This window comes from Brachionichthys hirsutus, chromosome 21 (assembly GCF_040956055.1).
Source record: "Brachionichthys hirsutus isolate HB-005 chromosome 21, CSIRO-AGI_Bhir_v1, whole genome shotgun sequence".
NCBI lineage: Eukaryota > Metazoa > Chordata > Actinopteri > Lophiiformes > Brachionichthyidae > Brachionichthys > Brachionichthys hirsutus.
In genome coordinates, this window is record NC_090917.1 from 9,974,144 (window position 1) to 10,001,695 (window position 27,552).

The 27,552-nt window shown below is 48.9% G+C and overlaps 2 protein-coding genes across 2 annotated transcripts; one reads left to right on the plus strand and one right to left on the minus strand.

Moving 5' to 3' along the window:
* Positions 1-2,791: 2,791 nt before the first annotated feature.
* Positions 2,792-12,044, minus strand: rfng (RFNG O-fucosylpeptide 3-beta-N-acetylglucosaminyltransferase). The gene is made up of 9 exons (XM_068754393.1): positions 11,863-12,044; positions 11,085-11,382; positions 9,986-10,034; positions 7,090-7,192; positions 6,787-6,940; positions 5,160-5,245; positions 4,436-4,601; positions 3,629-3,714; positions 2,792-2,895 (listed from the first exon to the last, which is right to left on the minus strand). The coding sequence occupies exons 1-9, from the start codon at positions 12,042-12,044 to the stop codon at positions 2,826-2,828; spliced, it is 1,194 nt and encodes a 397-aa protein (XP_068610494.1). The 3' UTR covers positions 2,792-2,825.
* Positions 12,045-12,909: 865 nt separating this feature from the next.
* On the plus strand, positions 12,910-26,385 carry LOC137910498 (uncharacterized). Its single transcript, XM_068754935.1, has 10 exons — positions 12,910-12,963; positions 14,433-14,586; positions 15,719-15,838; positions 18,826-18,938; positions 19,050-19,213; positions 19,400-19,607; positions 20,050-20,147; positions 20,556-20,639; positions 25,495-26,014; positions 26,137-26,385. The coding sequence occupies exons 1-10, from the start codon at positions 12,924-12,926 to the stop codon at positions 26,355-26,357; spliced, it is 1,722 nt and encodes a 573-aa protein (XP_068611036.1). The 5' UTR covers positions 12,910-12,923; the 3' UTR covers positions 26,358-26,385.
* Positions 26,386-27,552: the final 1,167 nt, after the last annotated feature.

Sequence of the window (27,552 nt, forward strand, 5' to 3'; positions counted from 1 at the left end):
CTTTATTATACCACACACAGCAGTGGTACAAGGTTTACCAAAACATGAGAAAATGAGAGTAGAGCAACCCATCGGGTGAATGCATCAAACTTTATTATACCACACACAGCAGTGGTACAAGGTTTACTAAAACATGAGAAAATGAGAGTAGAGCAACCCATCGGGTGAATGCATCAAACTTTATTATACCACACACAGCAGTGGTACAAGGTTTACTAAAACATGAGAAAATGAGAGTAGAGCAACCCATCGGGTGAATGCATCAAACTTTATTATACCACACACAGCAGTGGTACAAGGTTTACTAAAACATGAGAAAATGAGAGTAGAGCAACCCATCGGGTGAATGCATCAAACTTTATTATACCACACACAGCAGTGGTACAAGGTTTACTAAAACATGAGAAAATGAGAGTAGAGCAACCCATCGGGTGAATGCATCAAACTTTATTATACCACACACAGCAGTGGTACAAGGTTTACTAAAACATGAGAAAATGAGAGCAGAGCAACCCATCGGGTGAATGCATCAAACTTTATTATACCACACACAGCAGTGGTACAAGGTTTACTAAAACATGAGAAAATGAGAGTAGAGCAACCCATCGGGTGAATGCATCAAACTTTATTATACCACACACAGCAGTGGTACAAGGTTTACTAAAACATGAGAGACACACTGGTGTGAGCTGGGCGGGCGGACAACCAGTTTATTGAGTACAATAAGAACTGCATCATAATTAACAGGAGGAAACGATTGTTCATTAGAAAGATATCTGCCAAGTACAATTATAATTTCCATAATTATGTTTTTATAATTATGTTCGCATAATGACAAATTAAGTATCTTGAATCTTGAATTATAATATATAGCAGATGGTCAGCCCCCCCACACTGTGTACTTGCAGTTCCTGGACCGAGCTCGTAACTCAAATCACAATTGAATCCGTTCAGGCGTCTAACAATGGAATAAACTTTTTAATTGTTACATAGATACGCAGACAATGATATACAGAATTACCGTAATATAACATATGGTTTTATTACGAGTTTTACCTTCTAGACAGACGAAAGCACTAACAGGCGAGCAGCAGGGGGGTGAGACGGTACGCAGACCCTTGATACCGAAAGGTTGACACGCTCTCAGTGAGATTCCTGAGGCTGAAAGGAACGTCAAGTTTAGCGTGAAATTATATTTCACCATGTGAAACAAGGTAAGGTTATACGAGTCGTCATGACTACATCAATGGCAAACAGTCAACAAACTAGACCGCTCAGAACGGACCCAGAAGTGATGGATCCACCTTTATAGACGTCAGTTTAGTATAAATAGTCTTTGTGATCACGTCTCAGGAATAACAAAAGATAATGTTTGCTACCATGGGCGTGGTCAACGCCATCACAGAAACTACAATCATGACACGCCATTACTGTTGAAACCCTCTGAACAGGACTCAGGTGAGAACATTCAGGTGCATCCGTGTGACTCCCTCGCGTCCCCACCTAGTGACGAGCACCGAGTGAGTCTCAAACATTATTCTGAGTTAACGAACGGAAATAAAAGAACTATGTAGACATTTAACTACTTGTAGCTTGAGGCCTTGCAGCTCAGCAGCCTTTATAAGTAAAGTGACTTTATCTTATAAGCGACCAGACTTTGACCCGTTTGCAGTAACTCAGTCACCAGTGGTCACGTCAATATTCAGCTACCGGAAATCTTCATGCTCTATTTAACCTTTAGGTTGGTAAGTCTTTAACCAGACTGAACAAGCACCTGAGGAATCTCCCTTTGGACTTGTTGTTGACTCTTAACAGAGGAAAAAGGAAAAACGGTGATGAAACTTAAAAGGGATCTGTGGCTCTGTTCACCCAGCCCATAACAGACACCAATGTGTGTAGCATTGTACCTGAGAGGCGACGGTGTAGCTAGTAACAGCATCACATTTACATCTGAATACACCTGTAAGCAGCAACGGGCTTTTTGATGCTATAAGCTGAACCTAAAAGCCAAGAATCAGAGTATCCTTCATTCACAGAACAAAAAATACAGTTACAAAGGGCCATTCTGGTCTCTAAATCTGTCTAACCGTCTATCTCACCTGCCAATTTCCCCAGAGCTAGCCAGAGCAGCAATCGCTAGCCAGAGCAGCAATCGCTAGCCAGAGCAGCAATCGCTAGCCAGAGCCGCAATCGCTAGCCAGAGCAGCAATCGCTAGCCAGAGCCGCAATCGCTAGCCAGAGCAGCAATCGCTAGCCAGAGCAGCAATCGCTAGCCAGAGCCACAATCGCTAGCCAGAGCAGCAATCGCTAGCCAGAGCAGCAATCGCTAGCCAGAGCAGCAATCGCTAGCCAGAGCCGCAATCGCTAGCCAGAGCAGCAATCGCTTGCCAGAGCCGCAATCGCTAGCCAGAGCAGCAATCGCTAGCCAGAGCAGCAATCGCTAGCCAGAGCCACAATCGCTAGCCAGAGCAGCAATCGCTAGCCAGAGCCGCAATCGCTAGCCAGAGCAGCAATCGCTAGCCAGAGCAGCAATCGCTAGCCAGAGCAGCAATCGCTAGCCAGAGCTAGACGAGAACCCTGGATTAAAAGACAAGAACTTGGAATTTATGAAAGAAATAAACGTGAACATGAAGGACAGAAGCAATTATTGAGAGGCACAACATTATGATTGCCTCGTCTTCAAGAAGATCTGAATTAATAAAAATTGGCATAAATCTGCTGATCAGAAGAAAATTGCTATGATGTAACCCCCCCCCCCCTGAAATAATCCAAATGACGTGCAAAGTATTTCCTACAATTGTAGCTGGACGTATAGCGTACAGCGCTCAGCTTTTTGAGCGGGGCTTTGGACACCAGTCAGTATCCGCATAGAGGAGGCAGTGGACAGTCTTAAACCTGCAGGAAGGGAAGAGAACAGCGTCAGAGTACAAGCGCCAATTGACTTGAATAGAAGCAATAATCATACAAGATTCCAATATACAACATATTTTTGTGATCATTATATCACAACATGCAGAAACAGGCAGAAAGGAGAAGCCAGTGATAAATGCCAAGTCAGCACAAACACAATGTCTTAACATGAAGGTACTACAATTTTAAAATTACAATCTTGGGGGTCGAAGATGATTCTTTTCCTTTCAGCATTTTCCTGCCTCAACAAAATACACTCCTCACAAAGAGTTCGGGATATTTGGCCTTCGGAGGAGAGTTGTGTAAAACGTAAGAAGTTCATGCTGCAGTGATTTTATTTAAATAGAAGCATGTCATGCTGATTTCCTCAGATCAAATAACTGTTTGAAACAAAAGTGTGAGGGCTTTAAGTTTATTTTTTCAACTATTGCATACATGTTATTATATTGTACTGTTTTGCTAACTATTAAAACATTCCAGTATTGAGTTTGAGACCCAAAGTATTTAATTGTACATTTCTCAGGAGACAAAGTTTTAAACCCGAATATCCTTCCCCCTCCGTTTAGAATCCACGTTGATTGGTCTACTGAGTCATGTGGGCGTGTTTTATGTAAATGACAATTATTCCCCTGCTGCCTAACAGATCATACCCACTGACGGGGGCCACACACACACATACAGTATATGCATGTACACATTTACGTATACGCGCACACACCTTGTGGGGTCTTCTGTCTGTGAAAAGCCTCCAACAACGCTGACCACATTTTGTCTGTTCTCAAAGCCTCCGTAGCTGAGAGTCACCTGTTACAAAAGAAAGCCCAAATAAATCAGATAAAGCAGATCAGAGACTTTAATATGACAACGCAGTAGCAACAAGAGTATTGTGTCAGGAAGCTGCAGTCGGAGTACAACTGAGTACAACACACTAAGGAACTTAAACAGCGAGCTCTAAATAATGGTCAGAGCTCCCCTAGACTGTAATGAGGACCTCCACCCAACAGGTGGCGTCGGAGTAGCGGTACTACGAAGAAAGAAACCGTTTGGGTTACTCAATACGAGGATGAAGAGTCCAGCGCTACCGGGGCGGCCCCGTCACCAGATGATAAGCGACTTTGAGTTTTTAGAAAAGCGCTACATAAATAAAATATATTATTATTAATATTATTATTAAGATGATCAACCCGGGCAGAGAGCGACGCTCTAAATCACGCCGTCCGTCAGCAAAATAACTCAAACGGTTATGGATGGATCTGGATCATCACCAACATTTCGTTAACTGTTCCCGGTAACACTCCCTGAAATCCATCCAGCAGAAGCTCCTCGGCGAGGCCGTAAGTTTCATTATTGATTTTCACTGAAAGCATCAAAACTATGAACTCTGCAGTAAACCGGGACGCCGAGCTCTTCCTGTCATTTCCCTTCAGCATGGAGCCAGAATGGAGAAAAAGCTTTCAATGAGAAGGTGTGTCCAGGTGTGTCCAGGTGTGCAAAGTGACATCATCGAGCTGTCCAGCAGACTCACTTGCTCCAGCACGGCGTCGGCCGGCAGCTTGTGCAGGTTCTCCAGGTGCGAGTGGAAGAGGCGTGTGTGCGTCAGCGTCACCTCCAGCAGCGCTTCGATGATGTAGCCCACCGTGCAGTCGTCAGGGAGGCGGATCTTCTCCGCTGTGCTGATGAAGTTCCCCAAGCTGAAGCCAGACAAGCATCTCACAAACAGAACCGGCTTCAGAACCACTTCAATCATTGCTCCATGGAAAAGAAGACTGAACTCGATTAACACTTTCACAGAAGAGCACGGTTGATCTTTTCAGCCATTTGTCCACCATCAGTCTATGCAGAGGATTTTAGCTCTGAACAAAAACACTGATAAATCCAAAATGTTAATAACCCCAAACCCGAGTATTTAAAGAAGAGGGAGAGTACATACATGTACACAAATCTTGTGCAGAATTATCATTCAAATACACACAAAAAACAGTTTTACCATCATACTTGTTTACTTTCGTTTATTCATTAAAGCAAAAATAAAGACAAAATCCACACGTAGACGCTTCTGGTAGCCTGATTCTGGAGCCTGGAAGTGGACCTCTGGGCCCGTTAGTGATCCGTCCCTCTGGCCCATCAAGAGCTACTCTCATCTGATCCGTCTGTTCCACGGTGGTCGTGTTTCAGCCCACCTTGCACACTCCGATCACTCCTTCATTCATTCCCAGTCACTCTCGAAGGTTTACGGACGCTTATCCTACCCGGCCCACGGACTCATTTTCAGCGCCAGCCCTCTGCTGATACAGAAACCTGCTCCACCTGTGGCAAACCAGAACTTGACAGACACCTGAAAGGAGACAAAAAGAGCCAGCTGCTGAGACTATTTAAAGTTATGGACTGGAGGAGTATTGATTATAGGAGGGACCACCTGAGTGCCAAAGCAGCCTACTAGTCTGCACACGGGGAGGGAACAGAAAGCTCAGATTCCACCGAGGATCATTACGAGTCTACGGCTTCCCAACTACCTTTATGTCGTGGTGACATCAATACCATATAAAATCCTCCTCCTCACATAGTTACGCACCACGTCAGCGCAACCCGAAACGCAACCAACCAACCAGCTAAACTAAACTAAAACACAAAAGCGAACAGCGCTGCAATACCTCGACCGCTATAGCCTTCAGTTACCGAGTCAAACATTTTCAGAATGGACTTGGGAACTTGGAAACCTGCGGGGGTGAGCAACAGGGCAACTTGTTCCAGAGGCAGTAGGCAGCTGGCCGAACAGCGCCGGTGTCCGACTTAACCTCTGCCACGATCCTCAACGGGAAAAAGCTCGGCCTCCTATCCCAGCTAACCTCTGTCCAATTTTAGGGCCTCATCAAAACTTAAACTAAGATTTTTGCCAGTGGAACAAATATTAAGCTTTAGGGAGCCGAGAAAGTCGGCAGTGTCATTAGGAGTGTCTTCATAAATAATGATCACGACTTTCTCCATCCTCCAATCATTCCAGCAGGGGCTGAACAGAAACCTTACTGTTCGGCTTGAAAGGTAGACATGTCAATCTGCAAAATAATACAGGAACATATTGTATTTCCTAAAAATCTACAGCATATAGAGCAGGGACAAAACTGGGCTCGAAATAGACCTCAGAAGTAAGGAGGCGTTATTTGAACTGTGAACATCCTATTGGCGAGGTAGGACTTTTCAACATACTCCTCTCGGCGAGATAACGTTATCCCGAACGCCGCAGCGAGGCCGAGTACCGGTCCGGTCGTAGCAAGGAGCGCTACCGGCGTTGGCAGTCATGCTGAAGTCGTTAAGGGGCTGATTTGGTGCTGTCAAATTCATAAATGTTGCGTTCCAGCAGAAAGGCTTGCAGCTGAATAAAAATACTTAGACCAGGGGTCAGCAACCCGAGGCACGCGTGGGCATTTATGTTGACACGCAGAGAATATTAAGAGATTTTAATCATATTTAACTCCTCACACAAAATGGAGCACACTAAATGTTAAATACTCAATACTTAATACCGAGTGTAAATCATTACGCTTCACGTGCGCATCCTTGAATCAGCGTGAGGCTCTTCAGAGTCCAGTCGGCTAGCTAGCAGCGGCGTTAGCATGGCTAATGAACAAAGTATTATTCATCTATTTCAAGAGGAGACTTTGCTGTGAACGTGGAGGTTAGGACATGCAATAAGCAGTTCTACCACTAGGGGCTCACGAGAGAGTGGGACATGTTGAACAGAAGCCGAGGTTTGCTACCGATGAGTTTTGATAGGTATCCAGTTTTTGTTAATGGCACCCCGGTCGGCCGAGAGACAGTGTAGGATAATCTCGAGTGAGACATGGAACCCAATCTTATTGAAAGTGTAAGACAACTGACCGATCCATCACTCTTAACTCTCTCCGGAGCCTCGATCGGATGATCCAGGCTAGCACGGCCCAGGTAGACGTCTTGGCTATGGTGGTAGGAGGAAAGCAACTGGAGCAGTCTGGGCAGGATCACATAGTTATCATCATCCACATGGCAGAACCACCTGGAAAACAGGCAACAGGCAGCTGGCCTTAGGAACGCGTGAACGGTTGTGTCCTCGGGGTCAACTGCTAGAACGATGAACCCCAGTTTGTATACGAGTGTCACCGAGTCCAGTCAGATCAGATCAGGAACGAGTCACTTTTCACGTACTTTTTCTGAGACTCGATGAATTTGTCATACTCGACAGACATCTTGCAGCACAGAGCCTGGCGGGTGTGAGCTGCTGAGCAGTTGGTGTTTACGATGTTAGCTCCTGGAGGACAGAGAGACAGCACGGATCAGGTCCATGCAGCGGCGAGCGAGGCTCCGTGAGGTGCGGACACACCGGGGGCCCGTTCTCTTTCAGGTCCGGGTTTATGTGCAGCATGTGCCCCGCTACACCCGGCGAGCTCCATTGCATGGAATGGAACCCGTGACCCGGACGCCAAGTCGCCAAGTGTTGGACTGCAAGACACGTCACGTTGGGAGCTCACCGGCTTCAGACCGACGACATGTTTTTATTCGTGAGCATACAAATAGAAAACAAAGAGGAACCAATCTCACCATCCATCGACTTTAATCAGGGTCAATATGGATAAAACAAAGAAGGGCAGCAATTACAGCACAGTGCCCAAACGTCAAGGCATCACCTCCAACAAGGGGGCAGCGGATAAAGCAACGCCAGCGCCCAAACGTCAAGGCATCACCTCCAACAAGGGGGCAGCGGATAAAGCAACGCCAGCGCCCAAACGTCAAGGCATCACCTCCAACAAGGGGGCAGCAGATAAAGCAACGCCAGTGCCCAAACGTCAAGGCATCACCTCCAACAAGGGGGCAGCGGATAAAGCAACGCCAGCGCCCAAACGTCAAGGCATCACCTCCAACAAGGGGGCAGCAGGTAAAGCAACGCCAGCGCCCAAACGTCAAGGCATCACCTCCAACAAGGGGGCAGCAGATAAAGCAACGCCAGTGCCCAAACGTCAAGGCATCACCTCCAACAAGGGGGCAGCGGATAAAGCAACGCCAGCGCCCAAACGTCAAGGCATCACCTCCAACAAGGGGGCAGCAGATAAAGCAACGCCAGCGCCCAAACGTCAAGGCATCACCTCCAACAAGGGGGCAGCAGGTAAAGCAACGCCAGCGCCCAAACGTCAAGGCATCACCTCCAACAAGGGGGCAGCAGATAAAGCAACGCCAGCGCCCAAACGTCAAGGCATCACCTCCAACAAGGGGGCAGCAGATAAAGCAACGCCAGCGCCCAAACGTCAAGGCATCACCTCCAACAAGGGGGCAGCAGGTAAAGCAACGCCAGCGCCCAAATGTCAAGGCATCACCTCCAACAAGGGGGCAGCAGGTAAAGCAACGCCAGCGCCCAAACGTCAAGGCATCACCTCCAACAAGGGGGCAGCAGATAAAGCAACGCCAGCGCCCAAACGTCAAGGCATCACCTCCAACAAGGGGGCAGCAGGTAAAGCAACGCCAGCGCCCAAATGTCAAGGCATCACCTCCAACAAGGGGGCAGCAGGTAAAGCAACGCCAGCGCCCAAACGTCAAGGCATCACCTCCAACAAGGGGGCAGCAGATAAAGCAACGCCAGCGCCCAAACGTCAAGGCATCACCTCCAACAAGGGGGCAGCAGATAAAGCAACGCCAGCGCCCAAATGTCAAGGCATCACCTCCAACAAGGGGGCAGCAGGTAAAGCAACGCCAGCGCCCAAACGTCAAGGCATCACCTCCAACAAGGGGGCAGCAGATAAAGCAACGCCAGCGCCCAAACGTCAAGGCATCACCTCCAACAAGGGGGCAGCAGGTAAAGCAACGCCAGCGCCCAAACGTCAAGGCATCACCTCCAACAAGGGGGCAGCAGATAAAGCAACGCCAGCACCCAAACGTCAAGGCATCACCTCCAACAAGGGGGCAGCAGGTAAAGCAACGCCAGCGCCCAAACGTCAAGGCATCACCTCCAACAAGGGGGCAGCAGATAAAGCAACGCCAGCGCCCAAACGTCAAGGCATCACCTCCAACAAGGGGGCAGCAGGTAAAGCAACGGCAGCGCCCAAACGTCAAGGCATCACCTCCAACAAGGGGGCAGCAGATAAAGCAACGCCAGCACCCAAACGTCAAGGCATCACCTCCAACAAGGGGGCAGCAGGTAAAGCAACGCCAGCGCCCAAACGTCAAGGCATCACCTCCAACAAGGGGGCAGCAGATAAAGCAACGCCAGCACCCAAACGTCAAGGCATCACCTCCAACAAGGGGGCAGCAGGTAAAGCAACGCCAGCGCCCAAACGTCAAGGCATCACCTCCAACAAGGGGGCAGCAGGTAAAGCAACGGCAGCGCCCAAACGTACGCAGCCACTCAACGACGTTTAAAATGCCTCGGGGTTCGAACACACGAGTGGATCCGAGGCGAACCGAAGGCGGAGTCTAACCAAGCAGGTTCAGGTGGAGTCGACCCGCCGTAGGACAAAGAGTGTTTTTATTTCTCTTTGTTCTTTAGCTCTTAGTCACGGAGCCAAAGAAAGGCAGCAGTAAAACTACTGGAAGAGAAAAGAGGAACAAGTGTTGAATTAAAGAAGGAAATAATAAGGACAGTTAGTCATTTATGGAGGAAGACTGCCTTTCAAAGGAATAGCCCCTCCCCCTCCCTCCCTCCCGACACCACAGCCAAAACGGGATGTAAATGATGCAGGAGTGGGTTAAATTAACCTTTATGTACTATTTATCTGTGTTTTCTGTTGTTTAGATACACGTAGTTACACATTAAAATACCTGCAGACATGTAAATGGGCCTTTATCGTAGGAACGGGTTCATCCAGTTTACATTATTTATTATAGGAAATAGAGTTTGGGTCTTCAGACAGTATTCTGGAACGGATTAGGAGAACCGAGGTTCCCCAGAATGCACTGAATCAGAATCAGAAGTAGCTGCCGAGTCTTGAGCGAGTATACATACACAGTATAAAACGAATACACCTGTGAAATATAAACATTTCTGCCAAGTTGTCGGTCATCGGGGTTCCGTTTAACGGAATCGTTTAGCACCACCTGAAGACAGGCCTCTTACCTGTTCTCATCTGCAGCTCCTTGTCGTCGCCATCGGTAAATATGTAGGTCTAAAACAGACAAAGACACGCTGTTAAAGGCTGCCGGGGGGGGGGGGGGGGGCACTGCTGGACGCGACCTCGCACCGCCCGGGCGTTTCCTGCTGACCAGGTGTGTCTGCGGTCTCGCTCCGTTCCTAGCGAGAGGACATCGTGTCCTTGTGCTCCTCATTTACAACATCACGCTGTCCGTACGGTAATTTAACACGGGCCAACGAACAAAATGGACGCCCTGTCCTCCTGTTGCTAGGCAACCCGTCCGCTTCTCCTCCACGAGGCCTCGTCTTGTTTGCTGCATTGTGGTTGTGATTGGTCGTTTGGGTCAGAGAAACATTTCCAGCTGACTCCTCATTAAACAGTTACTGAACTATTTAAAGTGTTTACTTCTAGGAACACTTCGAACCCATGTCCTGATGCGTCCGAGCTCGGCCTGAACTCGTTTCCAGCTTCAAACATCCTGTGTGTCATGATGACATGAGTCTGAACACGAAGCACTTCCTGGTAATGAAAGTATGCGTTTGATCTCACTCCACCATCGACCAACTCCTTTCCTTCCGGTCAGACGGCTGAAGCCGAAGCAGCATCCATGAAGCATTGATGCATCTTGTGATCGGAAATCGGGACCCGATCAGGACCCGATCGGGACCCGATCAGGACCGGATATATATGGATCGTTATTGTCATTACTTTTTATGAGATCTGGAGTTACGCTACAGAGTGAGACCTCTCTATGCCAGACAGAGATGGCAGCGCGTGCAGCATGACATCACTTCCTGTGACGCTATTGGTTGAATGCTGGCTAAACAGGAAGTGAAAAAAGTATTTTATTTATTACTGGAATGTTCGAGCTATGCTCCGTTTAAGAGTTAAATGTTGAAATAAAATGATGAAATAAAACGTAAGGGACACCCTGGATCCGTTTCTTCACTCGTCTTCATTTTTTTCTGTATTATAGAAGTATCGGATCGGGACTCGGTACCGGTTCAAAATCAAATGAGGTGATCGGGTACCTCCCTAATCCTCATCCTCACTAGCGTTGTGCTCTGATGAAGGACTCATCACCTGTTCTCTGGCTCGGGACACCCAGGTCTGGATCAGCAGCTCCAGTCTGGACCTGTGGAACCTCCGCGTGGACTTCACCGCGATGAAGACGTCTGTAAACGCCAGCGACTCCCAAGTCCTGGACCTGGAGGGGTCACGGCCCGCTCCTCCAGAAAGAGTGTCTCCTTTGAAGTCTGTCGCCCCCACAGGACTGAGGCCGTCAGTCCCAGCAACGGCCGTCAGGGTGACCCCCCCCTGGGCAGCTGGGCTCCTACTGAGCCACATGGCGGCGTCACTTTCCTCTGCATGGTGCAATCGGCTGACCGGGGGCCGTGGCTGAGCCTGCGTGGGTCTGACCGGGGGCCGTGGCTGAGGTCGGGTGGGTCTGACCGGGGGCCGTGGCTGAGGTCGGGTGGGTCTGACCGGGGGCCGTGGCTGAGCCTGCGTGGGTCTGACCGGGGGCCGTGGCTGAGCCTGCGTGGGTCTGACCGGGGGCCGTGGCTGAGCCTGCGTGGGTCTGACCGGGGGCCGTGGCTGAGCCTGCGTGGGTCTGACCGGGGGCCGTGGCTGAGCCTGCGTGGGTCTGACCGGGGGCCGTGGCTGAGCCTGCGTGGGTCTGACCGGGGGCCGTGGCTGAGGTCGGGTGGGTCTGACCGGGGGCCGTGGCTGAGCCTGCGTGGGTCCGACCGGGGGCCGTGGCTGAGGTCGGGTGGGTCTGACCGGGGGCCGTGGCTGAGGTCGGGTGGGTCTGACCGGGGGCCGTGGCTGAGCCTGCGTGGGTCTGACCGGGGGCCGTGGCTGAGGTCGGGTGGGTCTGACCGGGGGCCGTGGCTGAGGTCGGACAGCCTGCCGTCCCGGGGGTTGGAGGGCAGGGATGAGCAACAGCAGGAGGCCGCAGAACGCGAGGGAGAACAGGAAGCAGAGCTTGCTGACCCCCACCGAGGCCAGGTGCATCCTGGCCGGTGAAAGTGGGGGGGCCATTAGCCCCCAGGGCTGCAGTCGCTCCCAGCAGCACCATGTCCCATCCTCCCGCTGTCCTGCACGGGAAAAGGAAGAGCTTTCAGCAGCTGGAACGTGACGTCATCAACCACAGCACCCTCCCCGATGTTCAAAATCCGATTGATCAGAGCGACTTCCCGCTGTACACGCGACCCTTTACCCGAATGTACAGGTAACGCGCGCCGTTACTCGAGGGTAACGCGGTGTGCTAGCAGGTGAGCTAGGTGAGCTCGGTGAGATCGATGCCCCCCAGCCCTGCGGTGCTTCACTTACCGTGGATGAAGCGCGGCACCGGGCTCGGTAAAGAACAGACGGTCCCCGGAGCCGGAAGTTTACCTCCGCAGCGACTTGGTCATTTATCAGATACACGACCGTGTACTTAGGGAACTTTAAAGAGTCCTAGATACACACGGGGTGAATCACCCTCCACGCCGCGGCAGCTTCACAAACCACAGTCGATCAACCCCACCGACCCGTGACGACATTGTTGTTCCGGCCACGCCCTTCAAAATAAAAGCCCGACTGGGCTAGCGCTGTCTTGACTTAACAGCAAGAAGGTACCGGGTTCGAATGGTAAAAAGAAAGGCCCTCGTTATAACGTACGATAAAGTAAATCAATAATTTCCTTTCAGCGGTGGGCCCCGGAACCTTATTCTATCAGTGGGGGGGACGGGGGGGAGACTTTGACGGACGTGCTTGTTACAGGATCTGACGTAATGCTGTGATGTTCTGTGTTCTGCCAATCACATGCTCTGTCTGCGCGCATGCGCATTGTTGTACGGAAGCTGCAGCGCGGCCCAGTGGACCTGATACCTCCCGGTGCTGCTGACCTACCGACGACCTACCGACGACCGACCGCTGATGGAGACGTCTGTCCACGGGGCGGGGCATAACGTTACAGGTACGCTAACTTAGAGCTCGTTATTAACTCAGAGGTTGTGTTGTGCGTCCCCCCCCCCAAAAAAAAGAAAAACAAACATCCAGCGAGTCTTTAATTAAAAATGTCCCAAACCTCGTCCCCATTCTGACGGGACGTGTCCTTCAGAACCGGAACCAGAACCCTAACAGGTCTGACGTGACATCTGATGGTGAAACTCGCTACTAGATCGCCACTAGATTGCTACTAGATCACTACTAGATCGCTACTAGATCATCACTAGATTGCTACTAGATCGCCACTAGATCGTTACTAGATCACTACTAGATCACTACTAGATTGCTACTAGATCGCCACCAGATCGCTACTAGATCATCACTAGATCACCACTAGATTGCCACCAGATCGCTACTAGATCATCACTAGATCACCACTAGATTGCCACCAGATCGCTACTAGATCATCACTAGATTGCTACTAGATCACCACTAGATTGCTACTAGATCACCACTAGATCACTGCTAGATCACTACTAGATCGCTACTAGATCACCACTAGATCACTACTAGATCACCACTAGATCGCTACCAGATCACTACTAGATTGCCACTGGATCGCTACTAGATCGCTACTGGATCGCCACTAGATTGCCACTGGATCGCCACTAGATCACTACTAGATAATCACTAGATTGCTACGAGATCACCACTAGACCACTACTAGATCACCACTAGATCGCTACCAGATCACTACTAGATCGCCACTAGATTGCCACTGGATCGCTACTAGATCGCTACTGGATCGCCACTAGATCACTACTAGATAATCACTAGATTGCTACGAGGTCACCACTAGACCACTACTAGATCATCACTAGATTGCTACTAGATCACCACTAGGTCACTACTAGATCACTACTGGATCGCTACTAGATTGCTACTAGATTGCTACTAGATCTCTACTAGATCATCACTAGATTGCTACTAGATCACCACTAGATCGCCACCAGATCGCTACTAGATCACCACTACATCACCACCAGATCGCTACTAGATCACCACTACATCACCACCAGATCGCTACTAGATCGCTACTAGATCACCACTAGATTGCTACTAGATCACCACTAGATCACTGCTAGATCACTACTAGATCGCTACTAGATCACCACTAGATTGCTCCTAGGTCACTACTAGATCATCACTAGATTGCTACTAGATCACCACTAGATCACCACTAGATTGCTCCTAGGTCACCTCTAGATTGCTACCAGATCACTACTAGATCACCACTAGATCACTACTAGATCACTACTAGATCGCTACTGGATTGCTACTAGATCACTACTAGATCGCTACTACATCACTACTAGATCACTACTAGATCACCAGAAGGCGGGCTAAATGATACACCAGTCAATAGATAAGAGCCATCCTGGAAACATTTCAGGTCCCACAGTGCCTTGAAGTGTTGCGTTGACATTGTGTTACCAGCTCAACGATGCAGTCGGGGGGAGCACAGTGGATCGGCAGGCCTTGATGCCCAGCTACACTACAAAGACACGGGTTCAAAGGAGTTCCTGGCTGCAGAGGATCACCCGTTGGAGAGTCTACTAAAGAAGACCAGAGAGGAGTTCTCCTTCCTCAGGTACCAGCGTGTGTACTAAGGCGTTACACGTATGTCTCCCTTGAATCCTGCGCCAGGCTCAGAAGCACAAGCTACGTAGCTGACTGAAGCTGCTGGGGGGGACTATGGCCCCTCCAGGTATCCTCTCAAAACACCCAGCAGAGTTCTGTGTAGAGCTCCCGAAGATGTGCATCTGATTGGGTTCTTTATTCTGCAACTTCAGGCATGTTTGAACTTTTTTATTTTGTTTTATTTGAATGACTATTATGTATTTAAGTGTTTTAGGAGCGCCGGGTGGCACAGTGCTTGCGAGGAGTTGGCATCTTCTTGTATGTTCTCTTCAGGTTCTCCGGCTTCCTCCCACAAACTTGCAGCTTAGGTGAATTGGTTCGTTGTGTGTGCGTGTGTGTGTGTGTGGCCCTGTGATGAACTGGCGCCTTGTCCAGGCTGTACGTGGCCTCTCGCCCATAGACGGCTGGGATAGGCTTCAGAACGACCCGCTACCAGATTACGGATAAAGCGGTTAGGAAAATGAACGAAGGATTTTTTTACGTCAGCATAAACTATGGAGGCTAGAGAGAAGGTTCTGTTCTGAAAGAAGTTCTCATAGAGGTTCTGCTACGGAAGATGCTCATCTATGAACAAGGTTCCGTTGTGAAGATGAAGGTAGATGCTCTGATTCTGATCAACCCGGTACCTCCACTGTTTTCCTGTAAGAAGGGGCCCGTTTTCATTGGACACGATGATCTCAAGGCTTGAGTCACAAATTGCATCCTGAGAAATTCTGGACTGTGACTTGAAAAGTAAAGTTTGTGTGTTTGCCCCCCCCCCCCAGGGAGCCAGAGCAATTCTGTTAATCAATAAACAAACGATCACGTGTGAAAGTAACGCCCCCTCTGCAAACACAATGAAAGAATGAAGCACCTTGGAGGTGCAGCGGATCAATCAATAATAAAGTGAGGAGTTCGCCTGCTATCAATAACGGTAGTTGTGTTTATAGTGATGTGTGCGACTTTGTGTAGCCAGAGATCAGACTGTTACTGCTTCCTAGTATTCTGTACGTCAGTGTACGTCAGTGTACTTCAGTGTACTTCAGTGTACTTCAGTGTACTTCAGTGTACTTCAGTGTACACTAACGTGTGCTCGTCTGCAGGCAGGGAGAGCTGGACGGGCTCTTTGTGCACATCGTCAGGATGCTGGAACGGAGAAGCCGATTGGCCGAGGACAGCGAGGAGGCGGGTCGGCTCAGGATGCAGCTCGACAGACTCAGATGGTGAGACGGGGGGGGGGAACGACCTACGACCTACGACCTTCATCAGGGCAGGGAATCACAGCGGTGGCTGTATACACAATACAAATACACAATACAAATACATGTGTACATGGGAGGCAAACAGTAAACAATGAACCGAATCAGAAGACTTCTAAGTCTGTATCTACCCCAGAGCAGCTGTATCTACCCCAGGGCAGCTGTATCTACCCCAGAGCAGCTGTATCTACCCCAGGGCAGCTGTATCTACCCCAGGGCAGCTGTATCTACCCCAGTGCAGCTGTATCTACCCCAGAGCAGCTGTATCTACCCCAGGGCAGCTGTATCTACCCCAGGGCAGCTGTATCTACCCCAGTGCAGCTGTATCTACCCCAGAGCAGCTGTATCTACCCCAGGGCAGCTGTATCTACCCCAGTGCAGCTGTATCTACCCCAGGGCAGCTGTATCTACCCCGGAGCAGCTGTATCTACCCCGGAGCAGCTGTATCTACCCCGGTGCAGCTGTATCTACCCCGGTGCAGCTGTATCTACCCCAGGGCAGCTGTATCTACCCCAGGGCAGCTGTATCTACCCCAGTGCAGCTGTATCTACCCCAGGGCAGCTGTATCTACCCCAGTGCAGCTGTATCTACCCCAGAGCAGCTGTATCTACCCCAGTGCAGCTGTATCTACCCCAGAGCAGCTGTATCTACCCCAGTGCAGCTGTATCTACCCCAGGGCAGCTGTATCTACCCCGGAGCAGCTGTATCTACCCCGGTGCAGCTGTATCTACCCCAGGGCAGCTGTATCTACCCCGGAGCAGCTGTATCTACCCCAGAGCAGCTGTATCTACCCCAGGGCAGCTGTATCTACCCCAGTGCAGCTGTATCTACCCCAGGGCAGCTGTATCTACCCCGGAGCAGCTGTATCTACCCCAGTGCAGCTGTATCTACCCCAGGGCAGCTGTATCTACCCCAGGGCAGCTGTATCTACCCCAGTGCAGCTGTATCTACCCCAGGGCAGCTGTATCTACCCCAGTGCAGCTGTATCTACTCCAGGGCAGCTGTATCTACCCCAGAGCAGCTGTATCGACCCCAGTGCAGCTGTATCTACCCCAGGGCAGCTGTATCTACCCCAGGGCAGCTGTATCTACCCCAGGGCAGCTGTATCTACCCCAGGGCAGCTGTATCTACCCCAGAGCAGCTGTATCTACCCCAGTGCAGCTGTATCTACCCCAGGGCAGCTGTATCTACCCCAGTGCAGCTCTATCTACCCCAGGGCAGCTGTATCTACCCCAGAGCAGCTCTATCTACCCCAGTGCAGCTGTATCTACCCCAGGGCAGCTGTATCTACCCCAGTGCAGCTGTATCTACCCCAGAGCCCAGTGCAGCTGTATCTACCCCAGAGCAGCTGTATCTACCCCAGGGCAGCTGTATCTACCCCAGGGCAGCTGTATCTACCCCAGTGCAGCTCTATCTACCCCAGGGCAGCTGTATCTACCCCAGTGCAGCTGTATCTACCCCAGAGCAGCTGTATCTACCCCAGGGCAGCTGTATCTACCCCAGAGCAGCTGTATCTACCCCAGGGCAGCTGTATCTACCCCAGTGCAGCTCTATCTACCCCAGGGCAGCTGTATCTACCCCAGAGCAGCTCTATCTACCCCAGTGCAGCTGTATCTACCCCAGGGCAGCTGTATCTACCCCAGTGCAGCTGTATCTACCCCAGAGCCCAGTGCAGCTGTATCTACCCCAGAGCAGCTGTATCTACCCCAGGGCAGCTGTATCTACCCCAGGGCAGCTGTATCTACCCCAGTGCAGCTCTATCTACCCCAGGGCAGCTGTATCTACCCCAGTGCAGCTGTATCTACCCCAGAGCAGCTGTATCTACCCCAGGGCAGCTGTATCTACCCCAGAGCAGCTGTATCTACCCCAGGGCAGCTGTATCTACCCCAGAGCAGCTGTATCTACCCCAGAGCAGCTGTATCTACCCCAGGGAAGCTGTATCTACCCCAGTGCAGCTGTATCTACCCCAGGGCAGCTGTATCTACCCCAGAGCAGCTGTATCTACCCCAGGGCAGCTGTATCTACCCCAGTGCAGCTGTATCTACCCCAGGGCAGCTGTATCTACCCCGGAGCAGCTGTATCTACCCCAGTGCAGCTGTATCTACCCCAGGGCAGCTGTATCTACCCCAGGGCAGCTGTATCTACCCCAGTGCAGCTGTATCTACCCCAGGGCAGCTGTATCTACCCCAGTGCAGCTGTATCTACTCCAGGGCAGCTGTATCTACCCCAGAGCAGCTGTATCGACCCCAGTGCAGCTGTATCTACCCCAGGGCAGCTGTATCTACCCCAGGGCAGCTGTATCTACCCCAGAGCAGCTGTATCTACCCCAGGGCAGCTGTATCTACCCCAGAGCAGCTGTATCTACCCCAGTGCAGCTGTATCTACCCCAGGGCAGCTGTATCTACCCCAGTGCAGCTCTATCTACCCCAGGGCAGCTGTATCTACCCCAGAGCAGCTCTATCTACCCCAGTGCAGCTGTATCTACCCCAGGGCAGCTGTATCTACCCCAGAGCCCAGTGCAGCTGTATCTACCCCAGAGCAGCTGTATCTACCCCAGGGCAGCTGTATCTACCCCAGGGCAGCTGTATCTACCCCAGTGCAGCTCTATCTACCCCAGGGCAGCTGTATCTACCCCAGTGCAGCTGTATCTACCCCAGAGCAGCTGTATCTACCCCAGGGCAGCTGTATCTACCCCAGAGCAGCTGTATCTACCCCAGGGCAGCTGTATCTACCCCAGAGCAGCTGTATCTACCCCAGAGCAGCTGTATCTACCCCAGGGAAGCTGTATCTACCCCAGTGCAGCTGTATCTACCCCAGGGCAGCTGTATCTACCCCAGAGCAGCTGTATCTACCCCAGGGCAGCTGTATCTACCCCAGTGCAGCTGTATCTACCCCAGGGCAGCTGTATCTACAACAACATGATGTTTTTCTGTCTGTGGTCAAACCCAAAGGCAAACAGAGGAGTTCCAGAGGACCAAAAGGGATTTGCTGTGCTGGACATGTGACTTGGAAAGAGAGCTGAGCCTCCAGAAACCGGTGACGTTACACACAAAACTATGGATATGCCTCTTGGATCAATGACTCTGATATATAATATACTGCTTGTTTCTCCTCTTGCTTTATTAGTGACTGCTCTACCTGCACTGGTATAGCTGGAACTCCATCACACATTCAGGGCCACACCCTTGTGCAAAGCCTGTGCTGAATTTCTATATCCTGTTTTGTTATGGAACTTCAGATGGTCTGGGTCTGGAGAAAAATGTCAAAACTTCATCTTTGGCAAAGCAAGAGGTCAGAGGTCACATCAATGGACAGGAACCAAATGAGATCAGCCAGCTGGTTTACCTGGACCAGTGGTGTATGGTCGATTGGACCATTTGTCATCAACACACAAATGTAAAATGTGGGCAAGATAACAAGCTTTTATTGTACATCACTAGTCTGTCGTATAACACTGCCCCAGTTTCACCTGCACAGCAATCACTAATGTGAGAGGCTGCTAAGTTATTGTGGCTTTCCTTCCAGAGGGTGCTGCGCCAACAGAAGACCCCAAGTCTCAGGAAGTCAGACTGCTTCTTTGAACATGTGCAGAGTGCTAAAAGCAGCTGCTGGCTAATGCATAGCAGGCTCAAGAGGGCAGCATTCTGCATCGCCCGTCTCAGCAGGGAGAAGCAGCAGCTGATAGAGATGAACAACCGCCTCAGGAGCCTGACCATCGCGTCCGGACTGAAGGGTACATGACTCGGCACACTCGGCACCACATGCACGGCTTAAACTGAGAGGAGACTCGTACTACTACTCGATTCACGGAGCAAAAGCAAGATTCATCATCGTGACTTGATCCTGGATTTGTTTATTTGGAACATTGAAATAAACTGTCCAGAATATTCATTCATTCAATCCTGAACCGGAGTTTTGGTTAGTTGGCTTCTGATGTGAAGTGAATATCGGTCTGCTGGAAGTCAAGTCAACAACATCCAATTAGCTGTCGGCGTCGGCGTAGATAGATAGATAGGACATCCTCCCATTGGGTTAGCTTTTATAAATCAGGAGCAGATTATGTCTATTACTCTTCCAGACAGATGTAATCTGGTAGAGGATGTACTTTATACTACTCCTGTGTTTGGGCACGTTGTCCTGTTTTTAGTGCTCACTGTCTTTCCGTGTTCTTATAGAGGGCTTTCCACAGAGGGACTTGTCCACCAAGTGTCTTAAACCCAGACATGACAGTCTGACTGCTGTTGAGCAGCTGCAGTACCAGCTCACCGGACAGGTACCTCCTCTAAGTCTGTCGTCTTGGAGACGGCTGCTCTACTCAATGACTCAAGAGACTCGTAAATATTCCCTTCATAATATGCAAATGTTCTACAAAATAATTAATCATTCCAAAAATGTACGTAATAGGAGAACATGTACATTTTTAAAGTATTAAATGTTTACATCAAAATCATTGAAAGTTCACCAAAAACAAATTGCATTATTTTCAAAAAGGAATAAAACAAAATGTCGACTTTAATTTTGCATCTGTTTTGCATGTATGCGTGGTTGTCTCACAATGTTATTAGACTTTGAAGGCCCTGCCTGCCCCCAGATCTGTGAGGATGAGACGTTCTGGTGTTGTGTACTACTCTGCTCTACCAGAAGAGGGAACAGTTGATCTAACCAACCTTTGTGCCCCAAGGAGCTGCAGTACGGTCTGAGACAGTGGACTTCCACTTCTGCTGAGCATGTTGTCCCTGAGTCCCAGGGGATTGAGAGGCCCGAGGTAACAGCAGAAACAGCCCAGGTCCTCATGTTATCATCTGTCGGTACCAAACCAGGTCCTCATGTTATCATCTGTCGGTACCAAACCAGGTCCTCATGTTATCATCTGTCGGTACCAAACCAGGTCCTCATGTTATCATCTGTCGGTACCAAACCAGGTCCTCATGTTATCATCTGTCGGTACCAAACCAGGTCCTCATGTTGTCATCTGTCGGTACCAAACCAGGTCCTCATGTTGTCATCTGTCGGTACCAAACCAGGTCCTCATGTTATCATCTGTCGGTACCAAACCAGGTCCACATGTTATCATCTGTCGGTACCAAACCAGGTCCTCATGTTGTCATCTGTCGGTACCAAACCAGGTCCACATGTTATCATCTGTCGGTACCAAACCAGGTCCACATGTTATCATCTGTCGGTACCAAACCAGGTCCTCATGTTATCATCTGTCGGTACCAAACCAGGTCCTCATGTTATCATCTGTCGGTACCAAACCAGGTCCTCATGTTATCATCTGTCGGTACCAAACCAGGTCCTCATGTTATCATCTGTCGGTACCAAACCAGGTCCTCATGTTATCATCTGTCGGTACCAAACCAGGTCCTCATGTTGTCATCTGTCGGTACCAAACCAGGTCCTCATGTTGTCATCTGTCGGTACCAAACCAGGTCCACATGTTATCATCTGTCGGTACCAAACCAGGTCCTCATGTTGTCATCTGTCGGTACCAAACCAGGTCCACATGTTGTCATCTGTCGGTACCAAACCAGGTCCACATGTTATCATCTGTCGGTACCAAACCAGGTCCTCATGTTATCATCTGTCGGTACCAAACCAGGTCCTCATGTTGTCATCTGTTGGTACCAAACCAGGTCCACATGTTATCATCTGTCGGTACCAAACCAGGTCCTCATGTTATCATCTGTCGGTACCAAACCAGGTCCTCATGTTGTCATCTGTCGGTACCAAACCAGGTCCTCATGTTGTCATCTGTCGGTACCAAACCAGGTCCTCATGTTATCATCTGTCGGTACCAAACCAGGTCCTCATGTTGTCATCTGTCGGTACCAAACCGGGTCCTCATGTTGTCATCTGTCGGTACCAAACCGGGTCCACATGTTATCATCTGTCGGTACCAAACCAGGTCCTCATGTTATCATCTGTCGGTACCAAACCAGGTCCTCATGTTGTCATCTGTCGGTACCAAACCAGGTCCTCATGTTATCATCTGTCGGTACCAAACCAGGTCCTCATGTTGTCATCTGTCGGTACCAAACCAGGTCCTCATGTTATCATCTGTCGGTACCAAACCAGGTCCTCATGTTATCATCTGTCGGTACCAAACCAGGTCCTCATGTTGTCATCTGTCGGTACCAAACCAGGTCCTCATGTTATCATCTGTCGGTACCAAACCAGGTCCTCATGTTATCATCTGTCGGTACCAAACCAGGTCCTCATGTTGTCATCTGTCAGTACCAAACCAGGTCCTCATGTTATCATCTGTCGGTACCAAACCAGGTCCTCATGTTATCATCTGTCGGTACCAAACCAGGTCCTCATGTTATCATCTGTCGGTACCAAACCAGGTCCTCATGTTATCATCTGTCGGTACCAAACCAGGTCCTCATGTTGTCATCTGTCGGTACCAAACCAGGTCCTCTTGTTGTCATCTGTCGGTACCAAACCAGGTCCTCATGTTGTCATCTGTCGGTACCAAACCAGGTCCTCATGTTGTCATCTGTTGGTACCAAACCAGGTCCTCATGTTATCATCTGTTGGTACCAAACCAGGTCCTCATGTTATCATCTGTTGGTACCAAACCAAGTCCTCATGTTGTCATCTGTCGGTACCAAACCAAGTCCTCATGTTGTCATCTGTCGGTACCAAACCAGGTCCTCATGTTGTCATCTGTCGGTACCAAACCAGGTCCTCATGTTGTCATCTGTCGGTACCAAACCAGGTCCTCATGTTGTCATCTGTCGGTACCAAACCAGGTCCTCATGTTGTCATCTGTCGGTACCAAACCAGGTCCTCATGTTGTCATCTGTCGGTACCAAACCAGGTCCTCATGTTGTCATCTGTCGGTACCAAACCAGGTCCTCATGTTGTCATCTGTTGGTACCAAACCAGGTCCTCATGTTGTCATCTGTTGGTACCAAACCAGGTCCTCATGTTATCATCTGTTGGTACCAAACCAGGTCCTCATGTTGTCATCTGAACGACAACCAGGATTAAACAGGACAACTGCTCACTATCTGCAATAACTATATGTGCAATAACTCATGTGCAATAACTAATGTACTCTACTTCCTCATGCAAAGTACTGGCCAATCGCACTGCATGCACTGATCACTTTAAATATGTGTCTTTTTTTTTTGTTCTGCTTGAACCTACCGTACTTGAATTTTCTGTTACATTTACCGCATTTTCTGAGATTATTGAACTGTATGTTGTACGACGCACCGGACGGTGCAGCGCTCCTAATCTCTTTGCATAGCCACTATGCAAAGACAATAAAGGCTTTCTATTCTATTCTATTATATTCTATCATCTGTTGGTACCAAACCAGGTCCTCATGTTATCATCTGTTGGTACCAAACCAGGTCCTCATGTTGTCATCTGTTGGTACCAAACCAGGTCCTCATGTTATCATCTGTTGGTACCAAACCAGGTCCTCATGTTGTCATCTGTTGGTACCAAACCAGGTCCTCATTTTATCATCTGTTGGTACCAAACCAGGTCCTCATGTTGTCATCTGTTGGTACCAAACCAGGTCCTCATGTTATCATCTGTTGGTACCAAACCAGGTCCTCATGTTGTCATCTGTTGGTACCAAACCAGGTCCTCATGTTATCATCTGTTGGTACCAAACCAGGTCCTCATGTCGTCATCTGTTGGTACCAAACCAGGTCCTCATGTTATCATCTGTTGGTACCAAACCAGGTCCACATGTTGTCATCTGTTGGTACCAAGTAGTACCTGTACAAGTACAGTCAAACAGTAGCATGTATTACAGTACAAGTACAGTCAAACAGTAGCATGTATTACAGTACAAGTACAGTAAACAGTAGCATGTATCACAGTACAAGTACAGTCACACAGTAGCATGTATTACAGTACAAGTACAGTCAACAGTAGCATGTATTACAGTACAAGTACAGTCAAACAGTAGCATGTATCACAGTACAAGTACAGTCAACAGTAGAATGTATCACAGTACAAGTACAGTCAACAGTAGCATGTATTACAGTACAAGTACAGTCAAACAGTAGCATGCATTACAGTACAAGTACAGTCACACAGTAGCATGCATTACAGTACAAGTACAGTCAACAGTAGAATGTATTACAGTACAAGTACAGTCAACAGTAGCATGTATCACAGTACAAGTACAGTCAACAGTAGAATGTATCACAGTACAAGTACAGTCAACAGTAGCATGTATTACAGTACAAGTACAGTCAAACAGTAGCATGTATCACAGTACAAGTACAGTCAACAGTAGAATGTATCACAGTACAAGTACAGTCAACCAGTAGCATGTATTACAGTACAAGTACAGTCACACGGTAGCATGTATCACAGTACAAGTACAGTCAACAGTAGAATGTATCACAGTACAAGTACAGTCACACAGTAGCATGTATTACAGTACAAGTAGTCACACAGTAGCGTGTATTACAGTACAAGTACAGTCAAACAGTAGCATGTATTACAGTACAAATACAGTCACACAGTAGCATGTATTACAGTACAAGTACAGTCACACAGTAGTGTGTATTACAGTACAAGTACAGTCACACAGTAGCATGCATTACAGTACGAGTACAGTCACACAGTAGCGTGTATTACAGTACAAGTACAGTCACACAGTAGCGTGTATTACAGTACAAGTACAGTCACACAGTAGCATGCATTACAGTACAAGTACAGTCACACAGTAGCATGTATTACAGTACAAGTACAGTCAAACAGTAGCATGCATTACAGTACAAGTACAGTCACACAGTAGCATGCATTACAGTACAAGTACAGTCAAACAGTAGCATGCATTACAGTACAAGTACAGTCACACAGTAGCATGCATTACAGTACAAGTACAGTCACACAGTAGCATGCATCACAGTACAAATACAGTCACACAGTAGCATGTATTACAGTACAAGTACAGTCACACAGTAGCGTGTGTTACAGTACAAGTACAGTCAAACAGTAGCATGTATTACAGTACAAGTACAGTCACACAGTAGCATGTATTACAGTACAAGTACAGTCAAACAGTAGCATGTATTACAGTACAAGTACAGTCACACAGTAGCATGTATTACAGTACAAGTACAGTCAAACATCCTGTCTAAGAGGAGCATTTCTGAAAAGTCCTTGCGGTCTTGTTTCCGTTGAAAGTCCTTCGTACATAAATCATCGACATTTAACAATACCAATAAAACTAATATTAAATTACTCAACTGATGCAAAATAACAATAAATTAAAAAGACACATAATATGTACAACGTAGGTGGACAAAAAGGGGGTGAATCGGGGAATGGGGGCCAAGGTAGGGGGATTGATCTGGAGAGGGTCGTGGTGACCATCTCCTCTTACGGCCTCCTGAAAGGTGAATTGTGGGCTGTTTTGAAGGAGGCCAAAGAGGAACGATGAATCTCTATCAGCTGTGAATGAGCCACAAGAGAACACAAGAACAACCACCGCTGTTCCTCAGCGACGCTCAGCAGAACACCGTTTGGGCTGAACATGTTATAGCGTAAAATGTATTTCTATTTAGCTGATATCTGTAGTTTCATATGTTTCACACGCTTGCTAAATATGATAACAACGTCATCTTCTTCTTCTGTAGAGCTCCAAGAAAAACAAAGAGAACACTCCTCAGCTCAGTCGGACACAACCCCACTCACATCTGGAAGGGGGTCCACAACCCCACTCACATCTGGAAGGGGGTCCACAACCCCACTCACATCTGGAAGGGGGTCCACAACCCCACTCACATCTGGAAGGGGGTCCACAACCCCACTCACATCTGGAAGGAGGTCCACAACCCCACTCACATCTGGAAGGGGGTCCACAACCCCACTCACATCTGGAAGGGGGTCCACAACCCCACTCACATCTGGAAGGAGGTCCACAACCCCACTCACATCTGGAAGGGGGTCCACAACCCCACTCACATCTGGAAGGAGGTCCACAACCCCACTCACATCTGGAAGGGGGTCCACAACCCCACTCACATCTGGAAGGAGGTCCACAACCCCACTCACATCTGGAAGGGGGTCCACTGTCATCAGAAGAATCACTGCAGTCATTGAACCAGCTGTGGAAGATCATGGATTGTGGACTCAGTACATCCACATTCTCTGAAGGTAACCGCCCCAGATATGTCGGACCTAACGACTAGCAATGTCTCGTGGAGACAAATTGTGTTTGTTTCTTGGGGGGGAAATTGTATCCAAATCCAGTTTTTTCTTCCATCTGCACGCTGGAGGTGGTGAAGGCGAGATGAGCAAGAGGGATGCAGCACAGTCTGGTGATGCTGGAGATCAGATGATGGTGAATGGCTTCAGTGCCCCCGTTCACAGCCGGCCCCCAACTGTGGTCCAACAGCGGAGAACCCCCTCCACAACACCATCCAACACTGCCAAGCCCAGAAGACCTGGAGCCCAGGGCAAGGCCAGCAATATCAGGAATTATAATGTGAAGGACTGACACAGGAACTGGTGTGTGTGTGTGTGTGTGTGGGGGGGGGGGGGGGGGGGGTATTTAAAGATGTTATTTTCCAGTATCAGAGCTGTCAAAGAACAGGTGGTTCTGTATTTTTGATTAAACCCTTTAGTTCCTTTACAAAGAACTAGTTCCAGTGTGAGACTTTTCTCATTGGGTTAACAGGAAACGGCCCCCCTGCTGGGGCTCGTGGTTACACCCTAACCATCCACCCCAATGTCCCTGAGATTTTATGCAGCAATATTGAACATCAGTTTTTTATTAATCAAATAGATTTTTATGAAACAACCTGAGCTGTAACGTGAATCGGTAGAATTATTGACCCGTCTGCGTCTATTGATCCCGGGTCACTGTACCTTCTACGACATGGCGCCGATGATGCTGTGAACTTGAGTAACCCCAGCAGCCAGACCTGCAGCCTGGCCCACGTCATCACTTTGGCCCCACCTCTTAATCAGCCTATCCCCCAACAGCCGATGTCTTCCTATTTTCATTGGCGGAAGACGATCATCCCCGTCTCTGATTGGCTGATATAAATGTCAGTCCGATTCCTCCACTTCCTGCATGCTGGAGAGAATGCAGATGTTGTCTGAGTGCAACACGAGCGTCCCGAGTTTGTTCAGATGTGACGTGTCAGCAGACCCGGGTTGAGGTTGCGTGTGCTTCGTGTCGTGGGTTCGGTACACACCGGCCCCCCCCGGTATTTGACTCGGCCTATTTTTACTGCGTAACCCTACAGAATGGCGCTGTGGCCTTTATTGTTTGTCATCCTTTTGTGTTTCCGACCGGCCTGCCGTCCATTTCATGGATTACATGAAATACTGGAACAGCTGGATTCCATTTTACGGCACCTTCTTTACCGTAAAATGACAACAATTGTTCCCGGATGCTTCCAGAGTAAAGAGGAAACACGAATGTATATTTCAAAGTAGTCACTTTTTTCTGTTTCAATATTTTAAAAGTAGCCTTTTTGCTCTTTTCAGTCACACATGAATATCAGTGTTGGGAAAGTAACTAAAGTAACTAGTAACTTAAAGTAATAAGTAGCCAATTACTTTTGGCAGGGAGTAAAAAGTAAAGTAATTACTTTTTCAGCAAGTAATTAGGTGAGGTGAATCCTCGCACAGTGTAGTTATTTCCGGTGTCATTTTGACCACGTGACAGATTTAGAACTACGTCA